Source organism: Neofelis nebulosa, chromosome 16 (assembly GCF_028018385.1).
Source record: "Neofelis nebulosa isolate mNeoNeb1 chromosome 16, mNeoNeb1.pri, whole genome shotgun sequence".
NCBI classification, from domain to species: Eukaryota; Metazoa; Chordata; class Mammalia; order Carnivora; family Felidae; genus Neofelis; species Neofelis nebulosa.
In genome coordinates, this window is record NC_080797.1 from 59,792,741 (window position 1) to 59,819,265 (window position 26,525).

General features: G+C 38.9%; 1 protein-coding gene across 10 annotated transcripts in view; it reads right to left on the bottom strand.

Moving 5' to 3' along the window:
- Positions 1-26,525, bottom strand: part of NF1 (neurofibromin 1) — a 252,664-nt gene that overhangs the window by 111,356 nt on the left and 114,783 nt on the right. For all 10 annotated transcript variants that reach the window (XM_058703847.1, XM_058703852.1, XM_058703856.1 and 7 more), the window contains 10 exons: positions 22,509-22,949; positions 21,984-22,123; positions 21,577-21,699; positions 20,754-20,837; positions 20,110-20,226; positions 19,332-19,513; positions 19,005-19,216; positions 15,737-15,898; positions 15,496-15,599; positions 10,305-10,440 (listed from right to left, as the gene is read on the bottom strand). In XM_058703847.1, coding sequence (XP_058559830.1) covers positions 10,305-10,440; positions 15,496-15,599; positions 15,737-15,898; positions 19,005-19,216; positions 19,332-19,513; positions 20,110-20,226; positions 20,754-20,837; positions 21,577-21,699; positions 21,984-22,123; positions 22,509-22,949 — 1,701 coding nt within the window. The remainder of the gene's footprint in view (positions 1-10,304; positions 10,441-15,495; positions 15,600-15,736; positions 15,899-19,004; positions 19,217-19,331; positions 19,514-20,109; positions 20,227-20,753; positions 20,838-21,576; positions 21,700-21,983; positions 22,124-22,508; positions 22,950-26,525) is intronic.

Below are 26,525 nucleotides of genomic sequence, written 5' to 3' on the forward strand. Positions count from 1 at the left end.
AAAATTTCACATATTTTTCTGTTGGCAGGCTACTTCCTGAAAAAGTTCTAATCAGAGGAGGTTAAAAGCTCTGCAACGTTTGGAAGAAGAATGTTATCAGCTCAACTAGAAATAAGCATTAATTAATATTAAAGTGAAGAAACTGCAGAGAAAATTATAGAATAAAACTTAGAAGCCGCTTAAAATTTTTCACATATTTGACTATCAGAATGTATCAAAAAACAAAATACCAAAAAGGAAAAACAAAACAAAACAAAACAAAAACAAAACCCACAGACATACTGGCTTCACCTCTCAGAGTTCCTTCTAAGCCAAAGAGTTCTTTTTAAATTAAGACTCCTGGTTAGATCAGACGAGGCACAACAATTTTTAAAAATATCTTTAAAACCAAATTAGATCCACCATACATGGCATTTTATTCTAGGAATTCAGTGCATTCAACACCATAACCTTAAAGTTAATTTGACATTTGTTCACCCATCCGTCCATCCATCCATCCAAGTAGTTACTGTGCGTCTAACATGCCAGATACCATTCTAGGCATCAGGAAACAGCAGTAGAACAAAAAGACACAGTCCTTCTCTCACGGAGCTCTGGTTCAAACTTTAGACTATATACAAAAGTACTAGTAACCAAATAGATCACCAAAACACAGTTTTATGTAGCTTTTTTTCAATTATGATGTATAATTATCATTTACAGCCTTTAAAAAACTGGCATGGGGTGCCTGGGTGGCTCGGTTGGTTGAGCGTCCGACTTTGGTTCAGGTCATGATCTTGGGGTTCATGGGTTCGAACCCTGCATTGGGCTCTCTGCTGTCAGCACAGAGCCCGCTTTGGATCCTGTGTCCCACTCTCTCTCTCTGCCCCCTCCCCACTCACACTCTTGCTCTCTCTCAAAAATAAGTTAAAAAATTGTTGTAAACTACTTCTGTTCAGAGAAGCAGATTTACTGGGAAAAGATGACATTTACTTAGAATCATAATATTTGGCTTTCTCAGAATTCTCTCACTATAACTTAAGAGAACATCCATTCTGGGAATTATTTTCTCATTATAGGTATCCCCTGCTTTCTGAAAGTTTGCTTTCACAAAAGACTTACATTAGTACCTATTTTTGCTAACTAAAAGGAATCCAAAGAGAATTTTTGCCTTTATGAGGAAAAAAGCAAAAAAGGAGTATTACGACCAGCATCTGTTTTTCAGTGAGCCATTACAGAGGAAGCTCACTCCCCAAGCAGCGAGTTGACCACCGCCAAGCTCCTTCCCCAGGCGCTACTCTCAGTATCAAGTCGCCACAGCTTTGAACTTGTCTAGGAGCATCTGTGCTTTATCTCAACTCATTTTGTGCATCCATTAGCGGGATGTGTCCTAAGGTATCAGAAAAGCCTAAGGGTTCATAAGGGTGTTATGCTTACCATAACACTGGGTGGGATTAAGCATTTCAATTGTGGTGAATGAAAAAGGTACTGAGTGTGCACTCAACTTGCCTGTATCCACCATTCATATTATTTACTGACGGAGAGAAAGAATTCTGAAAGTTGCTGAAGTTACTATTGGTTCTTCCAGTAGCAAAGTGGTCTCTTTTAGTCAGCATCCAGTACTGGATGCGATGGGAAGTCTACTGCTTGGGTGGATTGATGGGTGAACAAAGCAAAGGGATCCATTAAGTTATCTAACACTTCAGGAGACATCCATTTTTTTAGTAAGCTGAAACAGAAAGTACTGGACAATGAGGATCAAAGTGTTGCAAAAGCAGAATTGAAAGGTAGTCATGGGTGGTTTGATCGGTTTTGAGGCAAGAGCAGCTTCATAGCTTAAAGGTTACTGGAGAGAGTGTTTTGGCTGATACTAAAGCTGCCGAAAAGTTCCCAGAAGAACTGAAGAAAATAATTACGTGGTTATTCACGTAAACAAGTGTTTAACTGCAATTTATTAGTGGAAAAAGTTGCCACACAAAACATGTATTTCAATAGAAGAAAAGCAGGCTAAAGGACGCAAGGCATCAAAGGACAGGTTTACCTTAACGCCTACTATTAACACCCCTGGTGATGCTGTCCTTAGTCCTCTACTAGTATGCCATTCAGAAAATCCAAGGGCACTTAAAGGCACTGATAAGAATACGCTTCTCGTGTTTAAATCACGTCCAAGTGGTTGGAATATCCAAGTGATTTTTTTCTGAGTGCATGAGTGGATACATTAGTCCTTTTGTTGAAAATACTGTAGAGAAAACAATCTTGATAACAGGTGTCTTCTGATGGTTGAAAACTGTGCTGCTCATCCACCCAGCATTACTGAGTATGACAGTAACACTGCGGTTGTGTTCTTCCTGTTGAATATGACGTTGTTGGTACAACCATGTGTCCTAGGCCTAACGGGCACGATTAAAGCTTCCTATATGCAAGAACCAACAGAGAAGCCAACTCGAAAGGATTTTTACAAAGGATCTGGAAAGACTACCATTTAAAACTGGCATCCGCCAACCTTGGAGATCCTCTTGATAAGCTAACAGTCTGGGTGAGAAATGGTGCTTAGTGGATGGTCTCCTGAAGCAGTGAACAATTTTAAAGGCTTCAAACCAACAATAAATACGGCCAAACCAACTGACTTTGGCTAAGGAGGATCAGTTTGTGGAAACTGAATATGTTGTTGAAGGCTTCGGCATTCCATGACCAAGAAGTGACAGATGAAGAGGTGATACAACTCCAAGAGGAGAGAACACCGATCGACAACGAACGCATCAGTGAACGGCCGGACAGTGCAGTTATCCAGGAACTGAACGGGAAGCACTTGAGTGAGATTTTTGCTACAACGGACAGTGCTGCAGTGATTGCAGAAAAGTATGGCTTTAATTTTCAAAGGGCACGTAGGTTTAGGGCAGGTTTGCATAACGTTTTGAGTGCCTACAAATAACTGTAGTATAGAAAAATGCAAGAGGCTGAGCAGTTGAGCATACTGTCGTATTTCATGCCTTCCACACCAGCCACATTAGCCACGGCAGACGATGAACCTCGACATTTGACATCGAGGCAGGCAGACATAGAAGAAGGCGTAGACGTTAGTGACCTGCTCGCACTGATGGATTTAGACAATGATGAGATGTTAACAGGTGACCCTCTTCCTCTCTCTCCTATACTCCATACTCCTGTACCTCCCACGACCCCAACCTCCAGCACCCCAGCCTAACACACCACTATCACCACCTGTCAGCCCTCTGGTGTGCCGTCTTCCCAATTTTGGGAAGCCAAACTACACTGTACGTACATTATTTGTACTTTATACAGGCTGTGTATTTATCATATTATTCTTGTTTTTACTATATGTTAATGTTATTTTAGCTTTTATGTGTTATTTGGTATGATTCGGTAGGCTATTTTGGGGGTCTGAGAACGCTAAAAAAATTTCCATATAAATTAATGGTAAGTGCTTCTTCCCTTTATGTCACCTAGGCTTACAAAAGGTTTCACAGGAACACTCCACTTTGGGATAGCGGGGAAAACCTGTATTCCAAAACTATTAGGGGGACAAGTGGAAATAAATACATGGAAAAATGTCTTAATTATAAGTCTCACACATGTTCACAGTTGGCTATTCTTACGTAATCTGAACCCAGTTCACTAAGGAGACATACAAAATAAGAAACCTGGTTAAAGCAGGATTCAAAAAAAGCTTAACAGTCAAAAATATGAACTCAGGAAAAAAGAGGGAATGCTCAGAGAAGTTCATTAGCTATCAATATCCTCACTTTTCAAAATTTTCCAAGCAAGTCCCAAAGCAGGAGCCATGTTTACTAGAGGGAACAATCGACTACTATCCTTCCCAGCAGAACACAGAAGTACAAAGGTACCATTATGTCACTGCCAAGGTCAAGAGGGCAAGAAAAAGCCAGAGGAAAGATGAATAAGAATAAAAGGGCAAACTAAAGGGAAAACTACATTTTGTAGGAGACTCAGTGAAAGAATAACTTGAGATCAAAGCTTTTTTTTAAATTAGTAATTTTAAAATTCTGTTATCACTTATTACAACACAAAACCTTATTTATAAATAAAACAGCGCACTTTTGCTCTACCGTACTCTACATTCCAACAAGCTTCAACCTTATCGAAACTTACTTCAACCAGTGCGCTGACACAACATTTAAATAATATTCGTAAAGAGAATAATTTTGTGTGAAATTTTAATACGAGAGAGCAGCTCTGTTATAATGCAGGATATTTAATTATGGCATGCTTTAAAAAGTACAACACATAGTATTTTAATAAGCCAGACATGATTACTTTGCTCTTATTTCTGATTTATGTTCACTACCTCCTCTCTTCCTATGAAAGCTGGCAAGAATCTTGTCTACTTGGGTGGAATGGATAGGAGAAATTATTCCTTCATTACATATTTCCAAGTAGTTACAAAGTGCCAAGCCCTGTTCCTTTTACCTTATCAGAATCATGGCCTCAGATTGGACTCCCAAGTTTGCTGATGACACAAATTTTTTTTTTCCTTTAGGATGCCAACCACATGAAGAATTTTACTAAAATCTAGTAAAATCATGTAATCAGGTAGTCGGTAACCATTCACTTTGAACTCAAGTCAAAGCCACTGACGCTTCAGAAAACGAAATGTTCTCTGAAAACTACTAAGGCCGACCAAGAAGTTGACACATACTATTTTAAATATATGCTCACCATTTCTTGTCTGCCTAGTTTTATAAACAAGAAAAAATGAATCAGATTTGAAGAAAAACCTGAATAGTGCCCCAACTCAAGATACTGTTCACTGTATAAGGTTTCAAATTACAACTAAACTACCCTCTAGTCTCAGATTTAAGTAGCTGAAAAAATTACGTGGGGTTCTCCTAAGCCTCCTTGAGCTATTTTAAAAAGGCAGTAAGAGTAATGATAAATTAAGAAAGTTTAATGCGAGGTATACTTTATCATCTATGTATATGATGACAAGATTCTTTTTGGCTTTTTTCCACCTTTGTTGAGAAATTACTGGCATATGTCACTGTATAAGAAGTTCAAGGCTTACAGCATAATTTGCATATATTGTAAAAATAATTACCACAATAGGTTCAGATAGCATCCATCTTTTCATACAGATACAATAAAAAAAGAAAGACAAAAAGTGTGATGAGAACTCACAGGATTTACTCTCTTAACAACTTTCCTATGTGTCATAGAGCAGGGTTAGCTATAGTCATCAAGTTGTACGTTATGTCCCTAGTACTTCCTTAGTACTGGAAATTTGTACCTTTTGACTACTTTCCTCCAATTTCCTCTGCCTCCAACCTCCACCACAAGTCTTATCTCTTTTTCCATGAGTTTAGCTGTGTTTTTTTTTTTTTCATGGTTCCACATATAGGTGAGATCATATGGTATATTTGTCTCTCACTTATTTCACTTAGCATAATGCCTTCAAGGGCCGTGTATATTGTCACGAATGCCAAAATTTCCTCATTTTGTATGGCTCAATAATATTCCATTTTGTACATACCCACAATTCTTTTAAACCATTCTTCTGTTGATGGATCTTTGTTTCCAAGCCTTGGCTACTATAAATAATGCTCTGAACATGGGGGTGCAGATAACCTTTTCAAGTTAGTGTTTTGTTTCCTTTGGATATAGTCCCAGAAGTGGAATTGCTAGATGATGTGGCAGTTCTATGTTTAATTTTTTGAGGATTTTCCATACTGTTTTCCACAGTAGCTATACAATTTACAAATGCACCAACAGTGCACAGGGTTCCCTTTTTTCTCCATCCATGCCAGCATTTGTTATCTCTAGTCTTTTTGATGATGGCCACTCTAACAGGCATGGGTTGATACCTCATTGTGGTTTTTTTAACAGGCATTTCCCTAATGACTAGTGATGCTGAACATCTTTCCATATACTTTTTGGCCTTTCATGTAACTTCTTTAGAGAAATATCTATATGTCTATTCCAAGTTATCTACTAATCATTTTTAAATTTGCTTTTTTTTTTGTTTGCTATTGAAAACTGTGTAAGTTCTTTATATATTCTAATATTAACTCATTATATACATGGTTTGCAAATATTTTTTCTCCACTCCATAGTTGTCTTTTCATTTTATGGACGGTTTATTTTGCTGTGCAGAAACTTTCTAGTTTGATGTAGTCCCACTTGTTTATTTTTGAGTTTGCTGTGCTTTAGGTGTCATATCCAAAAAATATTACCAAGACCCATGCCAAGAACCTTTATTCCTATGTTTTCTTCTAGCAGTTTCATGGTTTTAAGTCTTACATTTAAATCTTTAATCCATTTCAAGTTAATTTGTCAGGGACTTAAGATATGGTTCCAATTTCATTCTTTTACATGTGAATATTTGGTTATCCCAGCACCATTTATTGAAAAGACTGTCTTTTCTCCACTGAATATTCTTAGCTCCCCTGTCATAATTAGTTGACTCTATATGCTTGGGTTTATTTCTGGGCTCTTGATTCTGTTCCACTGGTCAGTCCATCTGTTTTTATGCAGTACCTACTATTTTGATGATTATAGCTTTAAATTAGAAAATGTGGTGCTTCCTTTGTTCTTTTTGGGGGGGGGGGAGGTAGGGTGTTTTGTGTTTCCATATAAATTTTAAGAGCTTTTTTTTCTATTTCTATAAAAATGTCACTGAAAACTTGATAGAGATTGCACTGAATCTACAGATGGCTTTTGGTACTATTCATATCTAAACTATTAATTCTTCCAATCCATGAACACAAGATACCTTCCCATTTATCTGTATCTTCAATCTGTTTTCATCAATGGCTTATAGTTTCCAGAATAGAGATCTTTCACATTCTTAAATTTATTCCTAAGTATTTTATTGTTTTTTTTTTTTTAATTTTTTTTTTTTTCCAACGTTTTTTATTTATTTTTGGGACAGAGAGAGACAGAGCATGAACGGGGGAGGGGCAGAGAGAGAGGGAGACACAGAATCGGAAACAGGCTCCAGGCTCCGAGCCATCAGCCCAGAGCCTGACGCGGGGCTCGAACTCACGGACCGCGAGATCGTGACCTGGCTGAAGTCGGACGCTTAACCGACTGCGCCACCCAGGCGCCCCGAGTATTTTATTGTTTTGATGCCATCGTAAATAGGATCTATTTTTTCCCATAAATTTGTTAGTGTATAGAAATGCTACTGATTTTTGTATGTTAATTATGTGTACTGCAACTTTACTTAGTTCACTGATTAGCTCTGTTTTTTGGTTGTATTTGGGACTTCCTATATATAAAATATCATCTGCAAGTAGAAACGATTTTACTTCTTCCTTTCCAATTCTGAGGCTTTTAATTTTTCTTGCCTGATTGCTCTAGCTAGCACTGCTAGTACTATGTTGAATAGGAGTGGTAAGAGTGGATACCCCTGTCTTGTTCCTCATCTTAGAAGAAATGCTTTCAACCTTTCACCACTGAATATGTTAGCTGTGTGGTTGTCATTTATGGCCTTTATTATGTTGATATACATTCCTTCTATGCCCAACTTATTAAGAGTTTTTATCATGAATGGATGTGGAATTTTGTCAAATCCTTTTTCTGCATTTATTGAGATGATCATATGATTCTTTTCTTCCACTGAATTAACGTAATCCATCACAAGGATGGTGTGATGCAACCATCCTTGCACCGAAGGATAAATCCCACATCATCATGGTGCGAACACTTTAATATGCTGAATTGTTTGCTAGTAATTTACTGAGAATTTCTGTATCTATACTCATCAATGATATTTACCTATAGTTTTCTTTTCTAGCAGTGTCCTTTTCTGGTTTTGGTACCAGGGTAATGCCTCCCAAAATGAGTCTGGAGTGCTCTCTTTTCAATTTTTGCTAAGAGTTTGAGAAGGACTGGTTGTTAATTCTTCTGTAAACGTCTAGTAAAATTCACCAGGGAAGCCAACTGGTCCTGGGCTTTTCTTTGTTGGGAGAATTTGGGAATTCTATTCAGAGTTTCTATTTCTTCCTAATTCAGTCTTGATAAGTTGTATGTTTCTAAGACTCTTTCCATTTCTTCTAGGTTGTCCAGCTTGTTGTCTAGTTTGTTCACAGTAGTCTCTTATGACCCTTTGAATTTCTGTGGTATCGGTTGTGAGGTCTCCTTTTTCATTTATAATTTCTTGATTTGGTCCTTCCTCTCTTCTCCTTGCTTAGTCTAGCTAAAGGTTTGTCAATTTTGTTTATCTTTTCAAAGAATCAACTTTTAGTCTGGCTCATCTTTTCTGAGGTTTTTCTATATTTATTTCTACTTCACTTATTTCTGCTACAATCTTTATTTCCTTTCTTCTGCTAACTTGGAGCTCAGTTTATTCTTTTTCTAATTCCTTAAGAGAAAGAGTTAGGTTGCTTATTTGGGATCTTTCCTGCTTCTTAACATAGGTGTTTACTGGTATGAACTTCCCTCTTAGAACTGCTTTTGCTACATCGCACATGTTCTGGTATGTTGTGTTTCCATTTTCATTTATCTCAAGAAACTTTTTTATTTCTCCTTTAATTTCTTTTTTTTAACCACTAATTGTTCAGGGTAGTGTTTAATTTCCATGGGTTCACTCATTTTCCAGCTTTCCTCATGTAATTGATTTCTAACTTCATGCCATTGTGGTCAGAGAAGATACTTGGTATGATTTTAATCTTCTTGAATCTGCTAAGACTTGTTGTGTGACCTAACATATGGTCTATCCTAGAAAATGTTCCATGTGTGTTTTGGAAGAATGTATATTCTGCTGTTGTTGGATAGCATGTTCCCTATATGTCTGTTAGGTGCATTTGGGATTTAAGTGTTGTTCGAATCTGCTGTTTCTTTATTGTCTGTCTGGATGACCTATCCATTGTTGAGAGTAGGGTATTAAAGTCCCCAACAATTACTTTATTACTATTTATTTCTCCTTTTAGGTCTGTTAGCTTTTGCTTTATACATTTAGGTGCTCCAGTGCTGGGCACATAAGTATTTATAACTATTGTATCTTCTTAATGTGTAGACCCCTTTTTATCATTATATATTGACTTTTGTTTCTTTTTGCCATTTTTAGTTTAAAGTCTGTTTGGTCCGAAATAAGTATAGCTACTCCTGTTTTGTTTTTGTTTTTTTTTTTTTTTCTGGTTACCATTTGTTTGAAATGACTTTTTCCATCCCTTCACTCTCCGCCTACGTGTGTGTTTAAGGCTAACACGAGCCTCTTGTAGGCAACATATTGTAGGATCTTGTTTTTTTTTAATCCATTTAGCCACCCTATGCCTTTCAATTGGGAAAACTTAATCCACTTATATTTAAAGTAATTATTGATAGGAAAGGACTACTGCCATTTTGTTAACTGTTATAAGTTTTCTTTTAGTGATACAGCAAAAACATCTTTATAAATAGCAATGGGGGAATAATTTACACAGAGCAGCCTGAAACAGCTTTTTAAAATGGTGATTTCACTGATCTTGCTAATGTCTCTAAGCAACTGAAGCCCTGTGCTAAAAAACAAATGGCTGGGGACGACTCTGCAAAGAAAAAGACATAAAGACATGGGTTTTGGTAAATGTGTAAATTCTTTCCCCTATACCCACCCCTGTCCCAAACTCCAGACCCACTGATTTTTCTTCCAGAATCATAGTTTGAACAGACTAACACAGATTTGCACTAATTTCCCCTGGAATTATTATATCGTCCCTGAACCTGCATATGCAATTCAAAAGCACGGTGAAAGCCATAAAAAGAACACAGACCTAATTTCCTCAACAAGTAGGGAATGACTGCAGACATCTGAACTCAGAAGCATTACTTGCAGTGCTAGTGCTAGAAAGTCTAATAATTTGATCGGAATGTTGGTGCAATCTATTTTAGAAGTAGTGTTCTATGTAAAATAATCAGATTAATTGGTTCTAGGAAAAACTGACACAAACATATTTTAAGAAATCAAAATTATGGATCAAGCATTTCAACAGTACAAAAAGCAAGGAGCAGACGTGCCTCACGTTCAAAAGGCCTTATGAGTAATTCAGGCAAAAGATAACCAAGAAAATTCCATAATATATCTCATTTCAACCATATCTGTTATATCCAAGAGATTCTGTGCATTTTAAACTTGCTCCCAATGTGAGGAAACTTATTTTTAGTACCCCCTTAAAATACTTCAAACTGTCTCCTAAGCAATATTTAAGTTTTTTTCAAAGCCAATTCCGACAAGGCTTAGTGTATTACTCATCCAAACTGACTCAGTATTTTCAACCACCCACTATCAGCAGCTAAATTTCCTCTTTAGTAAAGCATTCTTTTCACTTCAGCTTTGGCTTAATAATGGTACTCTCTAACCTTAAGCATACCTGGTATAAACAGTGGCACACACTTCGAAGCTGAGGGGGGAATTCTGAGGAGGAACTGATGATGGCATGGAAGAACTTTTCAGTCATCTGCAGAAGGTTCCGTTGGTTTTCCTCAAGGCTCTCTGATTGTTCTAACCTATAAAGGGGTGGGGGGGGGGGTATAATCCATTTAAAATAAACAAACGAAACTGCCCTTTAAAAGAGACTTTCAGCCAAATGCATTGTTTGAACTTTGCTGGGATCTTGATTTGAAGAAAAAAAACTATAAAAAGATAATTTTGACAACTGTGTATAAGAATTCTTATCCCCTTATATTCTCACAGATTTAGTATATACTCTGCTCAGTGCCATCCTCTCCGTTCTGGATATGTCTGCCTGCAGACAAGATATATTCTGGTTTGCTCTCCACTTCTGTGGTAAAAAGCTTCCCTGTGAGACATGTCTGTAGTTATCCAGCTATGCAAGGGATGAGGTAGATGAGTCTAATTCAGGGTGAAATATCAGCAAGCCTATTCACCCACAGGATCAAAAGCCACACACTCTAAACATTTTTATCAAAAATAAAGGTGATGACTGATTCCTGAGTGCTTCCTTCGCAGCCCTCCTCCTTCCATTCTTTTGGTTTTAAAAGTTGGGCAGGGAAGGGACGTCTGGGTGGCTCAGTCAGTTAAGCGTCCAACTTCAGCTCAGATCACGATTTCGTAGTTTGTTGAGTTCAAGCCCCGTGTCGGGTTTTGTGCTGACAGGTCAGAGCCTGGAGACTGCTTCCAATTCTGTGTCTCCTCTCTCTCTCTGCCCTTTCCCCACTCACATTCTGTCTCTGTCTCTGTCTCTCTCTCTCTCTCTCGCAAAAATAAAGAAACCTTAAAAAAATTAAAAATTTGGGCTGGGTAGAGGGATATCATTTATCAGGCATCTCCAACCCCAACATGTGGCAAGCCACTTTAAAAAATATACAACATGTGCATATTGGAGCTAATGTACAGAAAACACATGAAAGAATGACAGGTGATAATGAGCTGTAGTTAGAAAACTCTGTACTTTATCTTGTAGTCAATAGGGAACAGTTAATGTTCTAAGAAAGAAAGTAACAAAAAGATTTAGGTTTCATAAAATTCCTACAGCAAATAACCTGAAAAAGGAAAAAGACAACGTTGAGAAATTACAGCAAAAGTCAATAGGATCACCATCTACAACTCTACCAAAAAGAATAAAATACCTAGGAGAATAGTTAACCAGAGAGATGAAAGACCTATACTCTGAAAATCATAAGACACTGATGAAAGAAACTGAAGACAACACAAACTAAAGGAAAGATATACCATGCTCCTGGATTGGAAGAATTAACATTATTAAAATGTGTATACTACCCAGAACAATCTACAGATTCAGTGCAATCTCCATCAAAATACCAATAGTTTTTCACTGAACTGGCACAAATAATCCTAAAAATCTGTATGGAACCACAGAAGACTTCAGGGACAAAGCAATCTTGAGAACGAAGAAAAAGCTAGAGGTATCACAATCCCAGATGTCAACATATACTACAAAGCTATAGTAATCAAATCCGTATAGTACTGACACAAAAACAGACACATAGATCAATGGCACAAAAGAGAGTCCAGAAATAAACCCACGCCTACATTGCCAATTAATCTATGACAAAGTAGGCAAGAATAGAAAACGAGGAAACGACAGTCTTTTCAATAAATGGTGTTCAGAAACCGGACAGCTCTGTGCAAAAGAATGAAACTGGCCCACTTTCTTATAGCATACATAAAAACAAACTCCAAGTGGATTAAACACCTAAATATGAGACCTGAAATCATAAAATTCCTATAGAAAATATAGGTAGTAATCTCTCAGACGTCACCCACAACAACACATTTGTGAATATGTCTCCTCAGGCAAGGGAAACAAAAGCAAAAAGAAACTACTGGGACTACACCAAAATAAAAAGCTTTTACACAGCAGGGAAACCATCAATAAAATAGCAACCTACTAAATGAGAGAAGATATTCACAAATGATGTATCTGATAAGGGGTGAATATCCAAAGTATTTAAGGAACTCACACAACTCAACACCCAAAAAAAACCCGAATAATCTGATTCAAAAATGGGCAGAGGACCTGAATAGGCATTTTTCTGAAGAACACATAAAGGTGGCCAAGAGACACATGAAAAAACGTGCAGCGTCACTAATCATCAGCTAAATGCAAATCAAAACCACAATGTGGTGTCACCTCACACCAGTCAGAATGGCTAGTATCAAAACAAAAACAAAAACAAAAACAAGTACTGATGAGGACGTGGAGAAAAGGAAACCCTTGTGCACTGTTGGTAGGCGCACCTATTGATGGAAAACAGTATGGAAGTTCCTCAAAAAATTCAAAATAGAAATACCATATGATCCAATAATTCCACTACTTGGTATTTACCCAAAGAAAGTTAAAACACTAATTTGAAAAGATACATGCACCCCTATGTTTACTGCAGCATTATTTACAACAGCCAAGATACGGAAGCAACTCAAGTGTCCATCAATAGATGAACAAAGAAAGATGATGTGTCCCCCCCGACACACACACCTATCACTCCAGCACACACACAAAAAAAACAAAACAAAAACTCTTGCTGTTTGTGACATGAATGGAACTGGATATTATGCTAAGTGAAATAAGTCAGACAAAGGCAAATACTGTATGATTTCACTTATATGTGGAATCTAAAAAACAAAACAAATGAACAAGAAAACCACTTTTAAGTACACAGAACAAACTGGTGGTTGCCAGAGGACATGGGTGATACAGGTGAAGGCGATTCAAAGGCAGAAACTTCCAGTTATAAAATCAATAAGTCATGGAGATGAAAACGAAAAGTACAACATTGGGGACATATGGTCAATAATGTTGTAAGAACGCTGTATGGTGACAGATGGTGACTATACTTGTCATGATGAGCACTGAGTAATACACAGAATTGTCAAACCAAAATACTGGATACTTGAAACGAATACAACATTGTATGTCAATTCTATTTCAATAATAACTTTTTTTTAATTGGTTGGAAAAAAAGGATAGATATGGTATTGGCTAAATCATGATATAGCCAATCTATCAAATATTATATGGCAGGTAAAAACAATGAGGTTAATCTTTCTATACTGACACAGAAAGACTGAAGACAGAGCCAAGTTAAAAAAATTAAGTTGCAAGACCACGTGTACAACATGTTTCCATTTATATTAAGCACTCACTGTTAGCCACACAGTTTCTACAACTTGATTTATGTACATGCAAATGCACTAAAAAAAAAAAAACAAAAACACCAAAGAACAGACTAAACTAGTAACAGTCTCTGTCTCTATACATGGCAGCCAAAGATACCTGTAAATTTTTTTTAAGAAAAATGTATTTGTGTGTAACTTTTATAATTAAAGACTCATTTTAAGAATCAGAGGGAGTTGGCACAAAAACAGACACATAGACCAATGGAATAGAATAGAAACCCCAAAACTAGACCCACAAACGTATGGCCAACTCATCTTTGACAAAGCAGGAAAGACAGTCTCTTTAACAAATGGTGCTGGGAGAACTGGACAGCAACATGCAGAAGAATGAAACTAGACCACTTTTTTACACCATTCACAAAAATAAACTCAAAATGGATAAAGGAGCTGAATGTGAGACAGGAAACCATCAAAACCTTAGAGGAGAAAGCAGGAAAAGACCTCTCTGATCTCAGCCGTAGCAATCTCTTACTCGGCACATCCCCAAAGGCAAGGGAATTAAAAGCAAAAGTGAATTACTGAGACCTTATGAAGATAAAAAGCTTCTGCACAGCAAAGGAAACAACCAACAAAACTAAAAGGCAACCAACGGAATGGGAAAAGATATTTGCAAATGACACATCGGACAAAGGGCTAGTATCCAAAATCTATAAAGAGCTCACCAAACTCCACACCCGAAAAACAAATAACCCAGTGAAGAAATGGGCAGAAATCATGAATAGACACTTCTCTAAAGAAGACATCCGGATGGCCAACAGGCACATGAAAAGATGCTCAACGTCGCTCCTTATCAGGGAAATACAAATCAAAACCACACTCAGATATCACCTCACACCAGTCAGAGTGGCCAAAATGAAGAAATCAGGAGACTATAGATGCTGGAGAAGATGTGGAGAAACGGGAACCCTCTTGCACTGTTGGTGGGAATGCAAATTGGTGCAGCCGCTCTGGAAAGCAGTGTGGAGATTCCTCAGAAAATTAAAAATAGACCTACCCTATGACCCAGCAATAGCACTGCTAGGAATTTATCCAAGGGATACAGGAGTCCTGATGCATAGGGGCACTTGTACCCCAATGTTTATAGCAGCACTCTCAACAATAGCCACATTACGGAAAGAGCCTAAATGTCCATCAACTGATGAATGGATAAAGAAATTGTGGTTTATATACACAATGGAGTACTAGGTGGCAATGAGAAAGAATGAAATATGGCCTTCTGTAGCAACGTGGATGGAACTGGAGAGTGTGATGCTAAGTGAAATAAACCATACAGAGAAAGACAGATACCATATGGTTTCACTCTTATGTGGATCCTGAGAAACGTAACAGAAACCCATGGGGGAGGGGAAGGAAAAAAAAAAAAAAAAAGAGGTTAGAGTGGGAGAGAGCCAAAGCATAAGAGACTCTTAAAAACTGAGAACAAACTGAGGGTTGATGGGGGGTGGGAGGGAGGGGAGTGTGGGTGATGGGTATTGAAGAGGGCACCTCTTGGGATGAACACTGGGTGTTGTATGGAAACCAATTTGACAATAAACTTCATATATTAAATAAATAAAATTAAAAAGAAAAAGGAAAAATAAAACAAACAAAAAAAAGATCCCATTGCAGTAGGGCAAGCATTTCTAGCACAGCTTTGATACTAACATTAAGAGCAAGGACCTTGAGAATTAGAAAGATTTGGTTTTGAAAGCTCGCTGTCACTTAATCACCTTGCCATCCTGAGTAAATTAATCTCCGAGCCTCGATTTTCATATATATGATGAATAAAAAGGCATGATGTTTGTAAAGCAAAAAAAAAAAAAAAAAAAAAAAGAATCAGAGGGAGAAACCCTCTGAGGGTCTGGTCCCACACGGTGGCAGTGAAAAAGTCGAGAAAAGTTGCAGATGAGAGGATGACAAACCTGGTAGGATCCACTTCAAAGCTAACATGTTGCCAGTCAGAGGATGTGATCACGATTCGTAATAACGGATCCAGGAGTTTTTGTAGGTAGGTAGCACCATATACCTAAAGAAATACACGGGTAGGAATTTATTGCGCCTTCTCCAAATATCTTGCGTTAAAGACATTCTGCTCTGTACGTTCTGCACATAATCAATTTGCCATACCTTGGCACACACACAAAAGAATAAATGGATATAAACCTTGAAACAGAAGGTCATTATTTTACTGGCTAAGCTGTTTCCTCGGAAAAGAGTCTGCATGGAGTCTGCCAATTCTACTTCCTTAGAAAACATGTTCCAGAGCAGTTGGTAGAGCAAATGCCGAGAATCAAACAGAGTCACTAGAACTCGAGCTAGTTCATCCTGAGAACAAAACAAAATTGAGTTAGCATGAATAATCCCATTTGTCTTTAGCAGGAAACTGAAAGGCAAATCCAAAACTGTCAACCACCTGCTAAATCCAGTTAAGTGGTGACTAATTAATTTCTCCCTGAGATCTATCTGTGTCCATTTGTCTACGATGACTATTTCTTTATGCTTTAGCAGATGTGAAGTCTTTTTTTTTAAAGCAGTTTGTTTATTTACTTATTTAAGCAATCTCTACATCCAGCGTGGGGCTCAAACTCACAACCCCAAGATCAAGAGTCACACACTCTTCCGACTGAGCCAACCAGGTGCCCCAGCGGCTGTTAATTTTACGAATTAACTGATGAAAATTAAGAGAGGCCTAGGTTTTACCAGGCCTAGACAGAAAAAAAAGCCAAGATTCAGTTCAAATCACATGACAAAATTAAAGAGAGTAGAAATAGAACATGATGGCAAAGAGTTTAGTTTGATATGCCCAAATCATTTTCGTAGAAAACCAGTGAGCAGGAATGAGACTTTGGTGACCACAAGAGCTCTACTCTCGGCTCACGTGGTCAGGGAAACTCAGTATACACTGAACATGGGCTCAGCAGAGAGACAACAAAAATGGAAAGATTATAGGATTTGCAGAAAGTAAGGGAAAAGATGTGGGCTGTGTATTCAGAACAAAGAGATTAGCAAGATTTATGTATAAAGCGAAGGTGGACAGCTAATTCCCACATACTTCCTGAATGGTTACCCTCATAATTCCCCGTGGTATTTTTTGGTACACTCCAGGAAAACGATGTGATAGTAAAACCACTGTTTAACCACACAGTGCGGCGAGGAGATTTACATAGACTAAGGGTAGCCATAAAATGATGCCCCATCCTTCAAGCAGTGACAGCAAAGGCCAGGATCATGGCCCATAGCTCTTCTAATGCCTTTACCTGGTCAAATCTGGTATCTGAGTAAAGCAAAAAATCTGACAATCCTAACCACACAATCCAGAAGCCAAAGAAGACCCAGATATTCTGTTCTACTCCCTATGGTGACATTCCACATATGTGACTAGATATAAAAATTCTTTCCTCCATTTTATTATTTTTTTATTTATTTTGAGAGAGAAAGAGAGAAGTGCACACACACACAGGGGAGGGGCAGAGAAAGGGGGAGGGAGAGAACCCCAAGCCGGTTCTGTGCTGACGTGGGGCTCAATCCCACAAACGGTAAGATCATGACTTGAGCTAAAATCAAGAGTTAGACACTTAACCAACTGAGCCACTCAGGCACCCCTCTCCTCCATTTTAAAGTCAAGTATAATTATGAGAGACAATTCAGCCACAAAATCTGTTTTTGGAGTACTGTGCTCATTTTTTTCCATCTAATCCCTTCCCTGCAAAATTCTGAAAACACTAAGCAACAGAATTTGAAATCTACAAAAGAGATTTTTTTTTTTTTTTTTTTTTTAAGCTTTAAAAGGTTTTTTAAGAAGTTGGCCATGTAAGAGATCAGGGAAGAAGCATTCCAGGTGGTGGCGGCAGTGGTGGCAGTAAGGGTACTCTCGAAGGTGGAAATAGCCTAACATCTTTAAGTCTGGTGAACAAGAAGGAACGTGGCAGGAGATGAGGTCAGAGGTGAGGCAGAGCCCAGGTTGGGTCGAGCCTTGTAGGCCAGAGTAAGGAGCTTAAACTTTACTGAAGCATGAGGAACAAGATCCTACAGCCTTTTTAAGCAGAAAAAAATCTACAGGCAATGACAGATTACCTGATTTGTTGTAATTTACTAAACTGAAATCGTTTTTGGTACACTATAAATGGAATCGATTTTTAGCATGGAAAAGGACAACCCTTCCCAAATTTTTAGTGTGTATTGTTAAAAATAGTATGGTATAGAATATAGAATAGTATGGTATAGAAAATTTTTTAGTAAAAGAGACCCAGGGGCGCCTGGGTGGCTCAGTCAGCTGAGTGTCTGACTCTTGATTTCAGCTCACTCATGGTCCCAGAGTTGTGGGATCGAGCCCCACATCGGGCTCCATGCTGAGGACAGCACGTGCTTAAGACTCTCTCTCCCTCTGCCCCTGCCCCACTCGTGCGTCTGCGCACACGTGCTTGCTCTCTCTCTAAAATACATACATACATAGATGAATAAGAGACCAAATAGCCATATTATGTCTCCAGTGTTTAAAACAAGCAACAATTTCTAATGCAAACATAGTGCTTACATTTTTTTAGAAAATTGTACAGTGCATTATAGAAGAGTTGTGAACTGGACACACAAGCCTTTAATTCCAGCTCTAGCATTAGTGACAACTAAATAGGAGATTTAACCCTAATCATCTCATGTAATACATGAAAACACCAGAGCAGGTCAGTGGTTTTTGTTTTTTTTTTTTTAACGTTTATTTATTTTTGAGACAGAGAGAGACAGAGCATGAACAGGGGAGGGGCAGAGAGAGAGGGAGACACAGAATCCGAAGCAGGCTCCAGGCTCTGAGCTGTCAGCACAGAGCCCGACGCGGGGCTCGAACTCACAGACCGTGAGATCGTGACCTGAGCTGAAGTCACACGCTTAACCGACTGAGCCACCCAGGCGCCCCCAGGTCAGTGGTTTTAATTCTCTTTCGATCAGTGTTTAAATTGAATTTTTCAGTGGGACAGGGAAGGAATTTTTCACTGTAAGTATATGATGAATAAGATCCTCATACTTAAGGTAAGAACACTCCCAAGGGCTAGAAGCCACAACTACTTTCCCATAGCTGAAAAACCACTCGAATAATATCTGAAGTTTCTTCCAGCTCTCAAGGTTTAGCAATTCATGCAATAAACATTCCTGGAATGAGGGGCACCTGGGTGGCCCAGTCGGTTAAGCATCCAACTCTTGATCTCGGCTCAGGTCAAGGTTTCACAGTTTGTGAAACTGAGGCCCGTGCCAGGCTCTGCCCTGTTAGCAGAGTCTGCCTGGGATTCTCTGTCTCCCTCTCTCTCTCTGCCCCTCCCCTGCTCATGCTCTCTCTCTCCCCCAAAATAAACATTAAAAAAAAAAAATTCCTAGAAAGAATAAATTTGGAAGCACCTGCTATGTGCCAGGCCCCAGTTTTGCACTTCCTCAAAGAACTCACCCACTGAGAACACGGGACCACGTTGGCCAAAGCCATGGCTATTGGGAGCTCTCCCTGGTCTCCCATCATTGTGACCAACTCCACCAGCCTCTCAAACCGGTCGGCCAGCACCGTTTCTGCAAGCGTGTCAAATTCTGTGCCTTGCTGGAGGATTTTTGTCAGAACTTCCATAAATGTAGCTCTTGTCTGAAGATCTTTGTGATAACCTAAACCTGATATGGACAGATAGATGCAAATTTACTAACATGGACTGTTGTAATTTTGCTTGTCTTACGTGCCAGTTCTCTAGATTGTCAATTTCTCTACGAAGCTTTCATTTTATCTCACCTATGGAGTGCATGAGGCCACTGTCCACATTAGCATTGAGTAAGTTGGACATTGCAAGGACTGTGCAGTGCCTCAGTGATGCCAGCCTCCGGGACATGCCACGTTTCCTGCCACCTGTTTGTGCATTTTCATCTTCAACTTCACTACAGTCATTCAAAAGGTTCATAAACAATGTGAAATACCTGAGAAGTAAAAAGATCGACTCTTACACAGTGAAGGCCACAGCAACCAGAAGGCTAATCTGATTTTCTGAAATTATCACATGTGCATCACACGAGTGGTCTCGGGTATCTGCTTCTCTCCAGTCCTGGGATAATCAGCCAGTGTGGCTCATCATGAAGTGTGCTGTGCTGAGTTTGATTTTATCCTGACAAAGCCAGCACGTAGTTCATAACATAGCCACCAAACAGATGCAATCTTTCCTGGTCGATGCAGGGAACACTTTTAGTGTTTACCATATAAAATTAGTAGTCCAAATAGTTTACACAATGCCATTTTAAATGGCTTAATGAGGTGATCTGGGTTTTACTGCCAATAATTCAATGACTAGACACTTTCTTTAAAAACACAAAACACAGTTGCTTTCCTAACCCAGTCCTATCATAGGGAATATTGCCTCATGCATGGGTTCTATTTTATAAGCAGCTGCCAATGGCCATAACAGCCAAGTAATAAGGTCCACTTTCTACATACAATCATTTGCCACTTTGGTTAGATTTTGTTTTGTTGTACGTGGGGCTTTGTTTTTTGCTTTGCGTTTTTGGTGACTGAAATTTACTTCAGAAATAACTGTGACTTGGCTTCCATCAATTCCACACCATCTCCTTCCTCAGGCTGCAGTGGAAGACCAGCCAGGAGTGAAACAACGGCTTCCATGCTCGCCTGGTCCAAGTCTCTGAAGAAAGAAAATTTAAGGACCACATGAGTGTTTCAGGTTCTTCCACTCGACCTTCCCGCAAATAAACACCTTCCTAACGGAACTTTAGGAATTCAGGAACCACCTATTTCATTAAACTTATTAGGACAACCTAAATAATTTGAGTTAACATGCACACCCAGAATGCAAAAGCATTTTAAGTTAGGGAGAAGGTGATGATAACTTTCGTAAAACCAAGCCTCACCGAAGGAATTCATGTGAATGATTATTATGTACTTCAGGGTTCAATTAGTTTCTGACACGTGACAATAAGTATCTACCATCTGAGCAAATATAGGAAATTCCAAACATCACTTTCTCACACTGGATTTTACTGAAAAGCATTCAGTTAAAAATAGAAAGTAAAGATTTAAATAATTCAAATGCAAACTATCCAAAGAACACATAAAATATATTGATAATAGTGATGATGTAGTATCAACACCCTGAGTAAACGTGCTAATAATTAAAAACCATCCTCTCCATCTCTCTCTCTCTCTCTTTACCTTGTAAGACATTTTACATCATCATCTGCTGCTTGGTTTGATGTTCCCATGACCCAGTCTGTCAGGTATTCTACCATTTTATTCCTACAGAATGGCAGAGAAAAGGAAAATAACAGACGATTTTTTTTTTAAGTCACACATACACCTTTAGTCATACAAGTATTTTTTATAGTGCAAATATTTGCCAAATCACTCGGGTGACACGGCAGTTTCATTAAAGAGATACCGCTACTCTAACTCTCAACAGGCAGAAGGGCACTCAAACAGGCAACGTGAATATCAACACTCCACATCAGCCTTTAGCTATCGTACCAGTTTGGAAGCAGAATCAAATTCTTAGCTCCAGTATAATTTTATTTTTTCAACGTTTTTTTTTTTTTTTTTTTTTTTAATTTATTTTTGGGACAGAGAGAGACAGAGCATGAACGGGGGAGGGGCAGAGAGAGAGGGAGACACAGAATCGGAAACAGGCTCCAGGCTCTGAGCCATCAGCCCAGAGCCTGACGCGGGGCTCGAACTCACGGACCGCGAGATCGTGACCTGGCTGAAGTCGGACGCTTAACCGACTGCGCCACCCAGGCGCCCCATCTCCAGTATAATTTTAGACAAGGGAGCACTGTCATGGGCACAGAGCTTTGGGAGATTTGAAAATACAGGGAGAGAAAAATAAAAAGGTAAATTGTTGCTTTTCCATTTTCTCCCTCCCCTTTCCGAGGATAATCAAGTAGCTGCTGGGGTTTTTTTTTGTTTTGTTTTTTTGTTTTTTTGTACTTCATTTAACGTAAGATTTACAAGACCCTACTTTGCTCTTTTGAGAACTCACCTAAATTTCATCTCTTGACAAAATGAGAGGTCATCTCTCCTTGCCATCATTACCTCGACTAACTGACACAGCTTCGTTTTTATTTGAATTGCATGGACCATGTTCCCAAGCACTCGAACATATCTATTTAGACATAGAAACATTCAGGGGGAAAAAAGAAAAAAAAAAAAAAAACACACACACATATCAGATACAAACAAAAGAAAAGTTTTCTAAATGCTTTACCCTCTAAGTAAAATGATGAAATGTGACTATGAAAACTGCAATATTTTTATTTATAGGAGCACATGCATAACTTCTGCTTACCTTATTGCACCCCACTTTGAGTGCAATAAAGAACAGCAAATTATTTCACTAGCAACCACCAATGCTGATGTGTTTCTGCTACATTTCAGTAGAATACTTACCTGACTAGATTTAACATCATTGTTTCAATGCTAGCTTGCCCCAGATGTTCGGAGCTGCCTTCGGTATGATTATCTAGTAAGTTCTTCATTATAGCTATGGTTTGCTCCACAAACTGAGTATTGGTGTCGGTCAATAAAACCTACATAAAGAGCAAATACATTTTGGCATCAGCGCAGAGCAGACACATCACAGATGAAACTGCGTGACCTGTCGTACACATGCCAGAAAGCACCCAGGGGCATATACCCAAATAGGCACACACACACACACACACACACACAGGCACCCATACCCCTACCCAAGACATTCCTAACCCCTGGCACACCCACAACTAGAGTTCCTAAAAACCAAACTGCTCCCTATATTGGATGATTCTTCTTTCTGCAATTTTCCGCCCATTTTTTAAAAATTGTGAGTGGATGCTCATGCCAGTATTGAATTAAATAATCAAAAAGAAAAAGGCTTCATTATCAAACAAATCGATTCAAAGAAAAGGGTGAAAAATAAAGCACAGAACACTTTACCTGTCCTTGCGAGTCAAAAAACTTGCTGATGGTATTCTTCAATTTGTTAAATAGCATTGGATAAAGAGCAGGACTCAATTCTAGACCCACCAGATCCTTAACGTTGGTCCGTATTTGAAGTCCCACTTTCTCATGGTTACACACCATTAAGGATAACAGCCGATCCATAAATTTGCTGACAGGTGTATCCGCATTTCCCTCCGAGGACATCACCGAAATCATGGAACCCTTGCGTTCACTGACTGGGCCCATAGGGGGGCTATAGGTTGCCAAGCCAGAGTTGCTTCTTTGCTGCAGGCACACTCCCCCAAGGGCGCAAAGGAAGCCAGTCATGTTGATCCATTCCTGTAGGGAGTCCGTGTCAGACAAATCTATGGATCCTCCTCCACTCACATGAGACATTCGCCTCTTAACAATGGTCTTGTGAAGGCTTTCAGCAGCCTAAACACAAAAGTTTTACGGAAAGCATGAATCCAACCTCAATGGGTTGAGAGACTTGACAAATTACTTTTTATCCAACATTTCTTCCATGACAAAAGAACATTTTTTACATTTAAAAAATGCAAGTCTTCACTCCAACCATTTCTAAGGACATCAAGGTATCTTACTGCTCAAGGGCAAATGAACTGAGGTACAGAACTAAGGTAGCGATAAACACATATGCAATATCAGACCCAGAAGGTGGTTGTGGACTGCAGCTCAGAAAGGAACATGCAATCAAATTATTTGCTTCTATCAATCCCTGGACCTAGAGGCAATGTCTATGCTGCTTCAAGGAATATAAGCATTTGGAAATTTTCAACCAAGTAGTATGTGCACTTATTAGTGATGGCCCAAGTTCAAGTACTCTGGGACCAGCTTTGCAAACATTGTACTACTATTTTTTTTTTTTTTAGTGTTAATTTATTTATTTTTGCAGAGAGAGAGAGAGTGCAAACAGGGGAGGGACAGAGAGAGAGGAAGAGACTGAATCCCAATCAAGCTCCATACCATCAGCGCAGAGCTGGACATGGGACTTGAAACCACGAACTGTGAGATCATGACCTGAGCCAAAACCAAGATTGAAATGCTTAACCAGCTGAGCCACCCAGGCGCTCGCATTATGCTACTATTAACAGATTCTGCATGGCAAGATGAGAGTAATCAAGCAAAAGAACCGCTAAACAGGAAGGAAGGGACTGTAAGGAAAGGAGTGCAGAAAAACAAGAAACAACAGAAAATAATCAAATCCTACAAGAATCTGACTGAGGAGTCATCTTTAGAGAGTTCTGATCCTGTTAGTTTATGGAGTACAGATGAGAAAGAAAAACTCTTACTATGTGTGGCAAAGGTTTTTCAAATTAAATTCTCTTTATATACTGCTTATAAGCTAATACTCATCCTATTACAGAGGACATATCAACCCAAGAAAGCAACACATTAGGGGCATTCTATGATAAACAGGGTGTAGAAGTACCATTGCAATTGCTTCATTATGTATGTTTGTTTTGTGGGAAAAATGGCCTTTCTCCCATGATGGATCGCTTTGAATAAGGAACTCCTGAAACTACCAATTCTTATGACACATGCATTTATTACAGCTGGAGCTAACAGTAGAGTATGACTACTATCCCTGCGGTCGTGCAGCACATTATCCCTCTTAGGACCTACGTTATAGGTATTTATGCAAATTCTCCGAACAAGAGTAGAGACAGAGTACAGCTTGCAACATGGTGACTTAACATGTAGCACGGTGACAGGGTCATTGCCTACAAATCTCTGCTTTGACAGCATGTTTTGACACAGAAAGCCTAGATCTTACTTCGGTATTTTCTGTCACCTACTTTGTGAGGTTGGCTGGACTATGTCAGATAATGAATCAACTTCACACCTTCGGTGACTTGTACAATAAAGAATCATTGGTATCAGACACAGAAATGACCATTGCAAAAGAACTTACAAACTGGCTTATAAGCAACAATGTGGTAGAACATAGATTTGGACCAAATTTACATACTGAGATTATCAAACAGTGCCAAGAGAGTTTGAAGTTTTTAGCAGAAGAGCGACTGAGTCCTCAGCGTATTGATCGCATGTGGGCTGCCGCAGTGCTGAACACGGTGATCAGTACCTACGTAACTTATTTCCTTTATTTGTCAAGAATGTGGATCCACTGCCACTTAGACATCTCTTTTATCCAGTCTCAACCCTTGAGCCAAGTGTTTGCGGTGAACAAACACTGTACTTGGCATCAACGTTAATGAAACCTTTTTTCCTTTTAAAGCATTATTAAATAAAGTACTAGGCTCAGGTATCTAAATAGAGTTCTTCTGCATCGTTATTAAATACTAAATTAAATAAGAAAGAGGAAGAAGAGCTCAGAAGAGCAGCTCTATCACCTTGGTCACCTGCAGCCAGCCCTTAAAGTACTGATAACAGTGATACCCATCAAAGTGGAGGCAGTGACATTGAAATGGATGAACAACTTATTAGTAGATCCAAACATGTGCAGCAGCGACTTTCAGACACGGAGGAATCTGTGCAGGGAAGTTCTGACGAAACTGCCAACAACGGTGAAGGTGAAAGCACTGGTCCCGGTAACAGTAGTGGGCATAGTGATGGATCTAGCAATGAGATGAATTCTAGCCATGCAAGCTAGTCAGCTGGGAGCCCTAGCAGGGAGGTACAGCCAGAAGACACTGCACATATGAAACCCTTTAAAGAAGATGAAGAAGATGATGAAGATGACGATCGTGGTCACAATCCTCCTAAAAGCAGTTGTGGTACAGATCTTCAGAACAGAAAGTTAGAAAGTCAAGCAGGCATTTGCTTAGGGGATTCCCAAGGCCCATCAGAAAGAAGTGGGACAAGCAATGGAACAGGAAAGGACCTGGTTTTTAACACTAAGTAATGCCATCAGTAGATAATCAAATACAAATGCTAGAGGCCCGTTCACACTCTCAAGATCCAGAGCATGGTATTTCAGGGGAAATAAACGCCATTCATATAGCACAAGCATCTCAAGAATCTTGTATTGCACACACTGGGGACTTTCTGGGGGAGTGGGGGCTACTGGGAATGGATCCTTTAATGGCCTGCAATTTATTGGTCCACAGCACCACCACCCTACCATTATTACCACCATGATGGGCATATTGCTGATGATATGCTAAGTGCGGCTGACGTCAGATGCAGTAGCATCTAGATCAGTGCAAAATCAGAATATGGCTGATTGTGATGAAGCATCTGGGTGTGAAGAGCAGTTAGTTCAGATTAATTCACATGTAGAACATCTTGTCTCCAACATCACCTTCCCAATTTAGCATCTATTTACCATTAACATCTTAGTCAAGGACCCAAGGACCTGCAGTTAGTTCAAAAACATCAATTCAACATAATGCTCTAACGGGCATTAGTTTGGGTAATGTTTGCTTGGAAACACTTTATTGTGGGATACAGTTCAAGATATGATTCAATTAATCTTTCTGAAGGATTAAGAAATGAAACAGAGAAACTTCTCTGTTCCTTGGTATGTTGGCTTATAGACAGATTCGAATGAGATTCATTGAAGGCTGCCTTGGAAATTTAGGCAAGAACAGGTAAAGAGGAATTTTTTACACGGCAGTCCAAGCTCATTCTGTATATTCTTATCGACTAGGTATGGTGAATGTAATGTACTATCATCAACCTGTGTTTTAGTAACTGAAGTTTTCATAATAGGTTGAAAGACTTTTCTCTCACAGGGTTCATATTTTATCTCTCAGCCTTGCTTTTCGCAGCACTTTTTGGCAGTCTTGGTTAGATTCCCTCCAACAGAAACAATAATGCTTATTCCCTTCTTGCCTCTGGGAACATCGTAGTGAGTATTCTGTTTTCAAGTTACAGTTAAATGTTCTTGAACTACATCATATTACATATAAAAAAAAGCTAAATAAGTCAAGTTAAAGTTAAGCTGAAATATAAAAATTTTGATAGTGGCATTGTTCTCTCTGGGCGGATCTTTTGTGTCTTGACTTCTGCAGACATTAAGAATTAGGT